General features: G+C 46.4%; 2 protein-coding genes across 3 annotated transcripts in view; one reads left to right on the top strand and one right to left on the bottom strand.

Annotated features, from left to right (window-relative positions):
* Positions 1–3105, top strand: part of mrpl9 (mitochondrial ribosomal protein L9) — a 6780-nt gene extending 3675 nt beyond the window's left edge. Inside the window, exons 2-7 of the mRNA XM_047807831.1 lie at positions 285–444; positions 551–675; positions 913–966; positions 2112–2219; positions 2337–2420; positions 2920–3105. Coding sequence (XP_047663787.1) covers positions 285–444; positions 551–675; positions 913–966; positions 2112–2219; positions 2337–2420; positions 2920–3045 — 657 coding nt within the window. The 3' untranslated portion in view covers positions 3046–3105. The remainder of the gene's footprint in view (positions 1–284; positions 445–550; positions 676–912; positions 967–2111; positions 2220–2336; positions 2421–2919) is intronic.
* Positions 3106–3469: 364 nt separating this feature from the next.
* Positions 3470–7500, bottom strand: part of prcc (proline rich mitotic checkpoint control factor) — a 4130-nt gene continuing 99 nt past the window's right edge. The window contains exons 1-8 of one of the 2 annotated variants that reach the window (XM_047807827.1): positions 7016–7500; positions 6308–6352; positions 5620–6099; positions 5030–5119; positions 4756–4902; positions 4564–4629; positions 4312–4441; positions 3470–3574 (exon numbers count right to left, since the gene is read on the bottom strand). The exon at positions 7016–7500 is cut by the window's right edge and continues 99 nt beyond it. In XM_047807827.1, coding sequence (XP_047663783.1) covers positions 4355–4441; positions 4564–4629; positions 4756–4902; positions 5030–5119; positions 5620–6099; positions 6308–6352; positions 7016–7234 — 1134 coding nt within the window. In that variant the 5' untranslated portion in view covers positions 7235–7500 and the 3' untranslated portion in view covers positions 3470–3574; positions 4312–4354. Of the gene's footprint in view, positions 4442–4563; positions 4630–4755; positions 4903–5029; positions 5120–5619; positions 6100–6307; positions 6353–7015 lie in introns of both variants that reach the window. The other variant, XM_027157499.2, reaches the window with a different exon arrangement.

Genomic DNA, 7500 nt, shown 5'->3' with positions numbered 1-7500 from the left:
ACTACTGTATATTACACAACACTCCTCCGCTCAGAACTCACTCCAGTTACCAGATTTACGCAGTTTGTTTAACTCTAGTTATGTTTTTTCTGTAATAGAAAACAGAAGAAAGTTTAGTTTAGTTATTTAATGTTGAAAAGCTTTTCTGTCCTGAAGATGTGGACAAACTTCAAGCTCCAACTTTACCTCTGACTGACACTGGAGACTCCTTCACCACATCATACACACCTTACAGAAATCTTCACCATATCATCTCTGTGTGTTTGTGTGTGTGTGTGTGTCAGAACACAGTGATAGTGGAGCGATGGTGGCAGGTTCCCCTGTCGAAGGAAGGCAGTCCTCCCAGACTCCACCCTCGCCGTCACAGGGTTTATCGCTTGGTTGAAGACACAAAGAACAGCAGGAAGGATAAAATGGAGCTTCTGCTCACACAGACCGTCCCCAGTGCGTACGGAGCTCCTCAATTCTCAGACACACACTTATACACATCTGTGTGTGTGTTGTTTCTGTTGTGTTGTCGTTGTTGATGAATGTTGTGTGTTGTACTCAGAGCTCGGTGGTCGAGGCGACACCGTGTTTGTGAAGAAGTCTGTGGGGAGAAACAAGCTCCTGGCTGAAGGTCTGGCTGTTTATCCTTCAGCTGAGAACAGGGAGATGTTTGCTGAGGAGAGACGTGTAAGATGTTCTCTTAATCATCATCACTGATCTTCAGCATGGCCTGATGATGTAATCCTGTAAAGGTCTACAGTATCAGGATCAGTTCTGTTTGCACGTCACATTTCTGAGTCATTAACACACTGATGGAACACACACATGGTCACCAGCACAGGGTGTGTTTACTTCTGTCTGTGACATGATTCTGAATCACGTTAAATGACTCTAATGATTCATTAACACACTTCACTTCATCAGGTTCTGCGTGAGGGAAAGAAAGAGGACAGAATTCAGACGAGGACAGGACAACTGGTGAGGACACACACACACACACATGCACAGACACACACACATGCGCACACACACGTGCGCACATACGTGCGCGCACACACACACACATGCACACACACAAACACGTACGTACACATGCACACAAACACACACGTGCGCGCACACACACGCATGCGCACACACACACGCATGCGCACACACACACACACACACACACACACACATGTGCGCACATACACACACACACACACACACACACACACACACACACGTGCGCACACACACATATACACATATACACATACACACAAACATGCACACACACATATACACACACATGAACATACGCACACAAACACACACACACGTCCATTTACAGTATTTAGATGTTTTTATCCAGAGCAACGTACAAAAGTGCTTTAGAGTCTGGATGAACACACAAACACTGGCTCACTAGGTTACAGAGTTAGGAAACATCAAGTTAAATCTTCAGGGTGTTTATTTTATTTTAACAAACACACACAAGCGTTAAAAGTGTTAGTTGAAGTGTTTCAGGCAGGACATCACACGTGATTTACAGACAGCCGGTGACTCTGCTGTTCAGACATCTAGGTGAAGTTCATTCCTCATCTTACCCTGAGAGATGGTGGACCAGTGGTGCAGTGCTGGTAGGACCTCAGGGCTCTGAGGGAGCGAGGTGCAGTGTGAGGAGTGATGAGGGCCGGTGGAGGAGCACAGCAGTGTGGAGAACTTAGGCAGGTTGTTGTGGAGAAAAATGACCGAATGCTTCTAATGTTGTAGAGAAGAAACCGACACGAGCGAGTCACATAACAACATGAGAGGAAAAGGACAGTCGTGTGTCCGTGGGTAAAGTCACGTGACATACGGCTAAGTACGGTGACCTAGACTCAGAATTCCTTCTCTGCATTTAACCAATCCAAAGTGCACACACACAGCAGTGAACACACACACACACACACACACACACACACCGTGAACACACACACACGGAGCAGTTGGGGGGTCGGTGCCTTGCTCAGAGGTTGTGAGCTGTGACTGAAGAGGAGATCAGGTCGTTATGCAGGAATATTTAAAATTTATTATAGAGCTGAAATAAAAATAGATTAATAATATTTATAAAATCTGTTTGTTCTGTTTTCTCCCAGACGGTGGAATTCCTGAAAAATTCCCGTCTAGACGTGGGGATCCAGCCGGCGGCTCAGCAGAGCTTCATCCTGACCAAGGAAAACGTTTGCAGGCAATTTTTGCGAAAAGTGCGGAAAAAAAAAGAACATATCAGTTTTTGGTCAAGCAGCAAGTGAGAGTGAAATTTTGTGTGTTAATGTCCTATACTGATGTGTGTGTGTGTGTGTGTGTGTGTGTGTGTGTAGCTGGGTGTGGTCGTCCCCCCTCATGCTCTCACGTTACCAGATGAGCCGATCGCACGGTTTGGACATTTCTGGTGTGACATCACGGTGAGGAGCTTCAGATCAACACAATCACTTTATCTTTATTTATTAATCATTTATTTAACCAAAACACACACACACACACTCACTCTAACACACACGCGCGCACACACTCACTCTAACACACACGCGCGCACACACTCACTCTAACACACACGCGCGCACACACTCACTCTAACACACACGCGCGCACACACTCACTCACACACGCGTGCGCACACACTCACTCTCACACACGCGTGCGCACACACTCACTCTCACACACATTCTCACACACTTGCTCTTTCACACACGCACGCTCTCTCAATCACTTTCACACACATGCACTCGCTCTTACACACGCGCACTGTCTCACACACACGCACTCACTCACACACGCACTTTCACACACACACACACGCACTTTCTTCATGTGTGTTACAGACTGAGCTTCTGAACACTTCTCCATTACTTTTACTGTTTTGTGTGTATAGTTGTGATGATGTGTGTGTGTGTGTGTGTGCAGGTGAACGGCTTGGACACAGTACGAGTTCCGCTGTCTGTAGAACCGTACATCGAACCGAGGAAGAAGAAACTTGAAGCAGCAGCAGCAGCAGTGATGGAAACCCCAGCAGCATCAGAGCTGGAGTAACGACCCCAGTCCCAGTCTGACCTTCACACACATCCCATTAAAGCTACATGTCTTTCTTTATGACCTTTGTGTTTATTTTGGTGTTAAAGGTGAGACGTGTCGATCAGAGCAGGAGTCTGAAGCTAACACACAGATAATAAACATGTTGAGCTAATAAGCTGTCGAGAAGATTTCTGTTGCTATGGAAACTCAGCTCCACGATTCTCTCCGCTTTAAGCTCCAAACTTCACTCTACTGAAATTCTATTCAACTCCTTTCTACTCGATCTGTTCGTACTTGTGACTGAGGTTTATTTGACGTGACTGAGGGTTCGTTTACTCCGTGTTTTCCTCCCAACACCGAACACTTCGGCTCCCTCTGGAGGCGGGACGTGTTACAGCGATGACGTGCGGTGATGAAATAATGACAGCACGAACATCTTACATCTGATCTTTCAGAACTAAATGAAGTTTATTTACATCAGATTCTGTTTGGTCAGGTTTTATCTATCAGTAACTCTGATCTCTCTCTCACACACACACACACACACCTGTTTGAGAGTGACACATTATACAGAGAACAGGAAGTCCTTTTATGGGGAAAAACATTCCTTTCCTTCACACTTTCTCTATTATATTTTACTTCACATTAAAAAAAAAGTTGCTATACAGAGTATTACATATTTACTGCGCCACACACACACACACACACACACACACAGTTCACAGATTTGTTGCCTTGTAGCTCAAACAGAAGCTGCTGATGAATTTGGACTTGTGTCTAAACTAAACCTGCACAAGTTTCCCTCAGAGCTTCCACACAAACGGACGTAGCTGACACAGGAAGTGTAAAGCCACCAGTGTAGCGAGGTTCACTACACACACCACCAGCAGGGGGCGTAGTCTGAATCGGAACGGCAGAATATTTACATTATTTGTGGAGAATGACGACATGCTAAACCGGCAGCCGTACGCTTCAATCGTGTGTTAGCTACGTTAGCCTCGTTAGCCTCAGAGCAGCACGGAGTCCAGGAGTTGGCCTTTAGAGTTCACAGGTCACGATGACAGAACAAACGTTTGTGTTCTGGGACATTTAAGCCTTTAGGCATACACACGTACACACATACACACACATGCGCGCGCACACACACACGCACGCACATATACACTCACACACACACACACACACACACACACACTGGATGTTTCAGGTCAATGTACATGAAGTGATATTATGGATGGAGTTTCAATCAGTGCTGAAACAATTCTCAGACCAACATGTACGTACACACACACACACACACACACACACAGAGAGGTTTTTCAGATCTCTAGAAGCCGTATTTGGCCTGAGTCTGTCTGCGAGTGAGTTTATTGTCAGACCAGCTGTTCTTCAGCTCCATCTCTCTCTCTTTAGCCTGAACAACAAAAACACAACCATCATTTACACACCACGTGATCTGTACATAACACAAACAACTCTATACAGCTCAAACAGATGAACAGACACACTGATGGACAGACAGATGTATCCACTCACTTGATGTATCAGATACGTGATCTGGTGTTTGCGTCTCTGTTGCCCCGTCGGCTGGTCTCCTTTTTTCTACAGGAAAAAAAAATCCATAATGTAACGATGAAGAGTCTCAAATCACATCACATCACACTGAACCCACTGCCTTTAACCTTACCTCTGTGAAGCTGGTGTGTGTGTGTGTGTGTGTGTACTGACCTTACTGAAGGATTTGCGTGGCTCCATCTCTGTCGTCATGTTCTTCATCAACCACTGCTGATGGCCACTGAGCTGATCGTCACCTTTAATTTCCAAGAACTTGATCTCTTCTTTCCCTCGGTTCTGTTTCCCCTGCAGCCTGCGGAACTGAGGACAATCACCACACACACACACACACAAGATTAAAAAAAGGAAAACATGCATTAATTATACATAAGTTTATTGTATCACAAACAGGTGAGACGCTCTGCGTGTGTGTGTGTGTGTTACTCACTGCTTCATCGTTGAACAGAGTAGATGATTCTCCTTCCTCCTGCTCAAAACTCGAGTTCTGCTCCTGAAAGTAACCCTGAGTATAAAACTCCTGTAGATCAGAGAAACATCAGTCAAACTGATTAGAGGTTCTTCTCAACCTGCACAGATTTACACAGTGGATCATCTCTGAGGGCATCACTGCAGACCCCGGCTGTGGATCGACCCCGGCTACATTCTGAGGAGCTAAAAGAATCTTAGAACTCCAGCTACAATTTCTCCGAGTAGTTGTGTGAAACATCAGGGACTGTGATGGTAGATTTTTTACGATTCTGCAGCGACGTTCAGTTTAAATGAGGTTTTCTCTGCTGAAGCTGCAGTGTGTGTCACCGGACATAATGGTATCTGTGTAGAATCATGTAAAGATGATAATATCGCTCCTGCTCTTTACTCCCGACTCGAACCTTTAACACACGCTCGACTGCTTCAGGTCAAAAAGAACCAGACGCTTAAAGACCTCTGTTAGACACAGGGTTCTAACTCACTAAACACAGTGAAAACACACTAAAGTGTGTGTAGAGTTGTCGGTGATGAGTGAGGGAGTGTGTGTACCTGAGCGCCGGGTGTGAGATCATGTGGTTGGAGCTCGGCGGTGTGGTACTCGTGAGCGCCCCACGCTGGCTTGGACTGGGACTCTGCGCCTGAGCCGAAGTCCAGCGGAGCGTCTTCTACGCTGGGAGGAGGCTGCAGTGAGGGAGCGTAGGGCTGAGGATCGGGATACGGCACCTCGGCCGGCGGCTCGGAAGACCTTTCTGACAGGGAGAAGTAATTCTCGGGTGCGAGCTCGTCGTCACTGCCCTCCTCGTCTGCGGCGATCTGACGAGCGAACTGCAGCGATGCCGACTTGGCCGCCGCTTTAATGGCCGACGGGGACGGACTCGTCCCGGACACGCCCTGAGACCCAGACTTGGTCCCTTTGGTGTGACCAGCGGGAGTGGGGCGTTTGGTAAGAGTGTGTGGCACCAGGGGGCGCTTCATCTCCTTCACACTCAGGTGTTTGGGTTGGGGAAGAAGAGATGACAGACCACCACCCTGAGAAATAAACACAAATCAAATGGATTACTAAACATTGAGTTCCAGTGTGTGGGGATGAGCTGATACCATCAGTTCTCCTAAACATCACAATATTTAACACACAGTACTGTTATCACAGAAAATTCTGCTGTCTCTAGACATAAAAAACCCTGTTAATGTTTATTCTCTGATGCACTTACACTTTATGTGAGAAGTCAGCACTCACCTGAGCTCCTACTTTCTTTCTCACAGGTTCCTCTTCTTCATCTGACTGTAAAAATGGAGAAAACACTTCAGAGTAAAAGTTTCCATGAACTCAAATGAATTTATATTTTAACTGAACGGTGTTAAAAAAAAAAAATCCGAACTCCCGATCAGACTAATGTGAGATCTGTTATGTTCTCAGGTCCATTCTGTGTGCTGTGTTATAACACGGTGAATTCTGCTCCTCATCACCACCACAGAGCCCCAGAAAAAATGGGAACAAAAACGTCATAACACGTCTGGAACTGCGACTGTCTTCGTTCGGAGACGAAAGATGAGTTTATTTACAGTGGAACACATTAGGAACAGAACAGAACTGTGAGAAACAGGCTGAAGAGCTGAGAGGAGGAGAAACAGCATCACTATGCGTTTAGATCAGTGATCAGGTGTGTGATTAGTTTCTCAGCATGAACTGAACGTCAGCTGAATCTGACGTGTTAATGATGGACACAGGACTCAGATGATCAGCTCAGACACAGCAGTAATGTGAGATCTGCATCAACATTACAGCTGTGTGTCCTGTTACATTCACTCTGAGGTGATGGGGGAAATACAACGGATTAAAAACCAAACAAACTGGATTAAGTGCAGATTGATGGAGTTACAGAACAGGACCAGGGGTGTGTGTATGTGTGTGTGTGTGTGTGTGAGAGAGAGAAGGAGAACTTACACTATCCTCTTGGATCTCTGGAGCAGTGATCCTGACCGGCTCTGCGCGCTTCCTTCCTCGGGGCTCCGGGCCGGACTTCAGGTTTCCCACCGCGGGCTCTGAACGCTTGGGAGCGGGCAGGGAGGCGAACAAGCCGCCGTGTTTAGCCGAGCTGCGGGACACTGGGACCGTGTCGTCGCGCTCACTGTCGTCGCTGCTGTCGTACGCCACTAAAGACATGTTCCAGCTGGTTCATATAATCGCAGCTCACTCACTAATCCGCGCTTTACTTATTAAACCGCTCTTAATTAGCCGGCGATGCTAACGCTAACTTAGCGCGCTAGCTAACGCTAATGCTAACGCGTATGCTAACTTAGCGCGCTAGCTATCCGGCTATCTGTTCAAATTTTACCTGCATAAACGACACGTTCTGCTGTTTCATCATTCTGTCTAAACGATACCGATATAAAGGCTTTAATGACGAATCGTTTACAAATTATTATTAT

This window comes from Tachysurus fulvidraco, chromosome 24 (assembly GCF_022655615.1).
Source record: "Tachysurus fulvidraco isolate hzauxx_2018 chromosome 24, HZAU_PFXX_2.0, whole genome shotgun sequence".
Classification (NCBI taxonomy): domain Eukaryota; kingdom Metazoa; phylum Chordata; class Actinopteri; order Siluriformes; family Bagridae; genus Tachysurus; species Tachysurus fulvidraco.
Note: the sequence above shows the minus strand (reverse complement) of the source record. Positions and strands in the feature narration are given on the sequence as shown.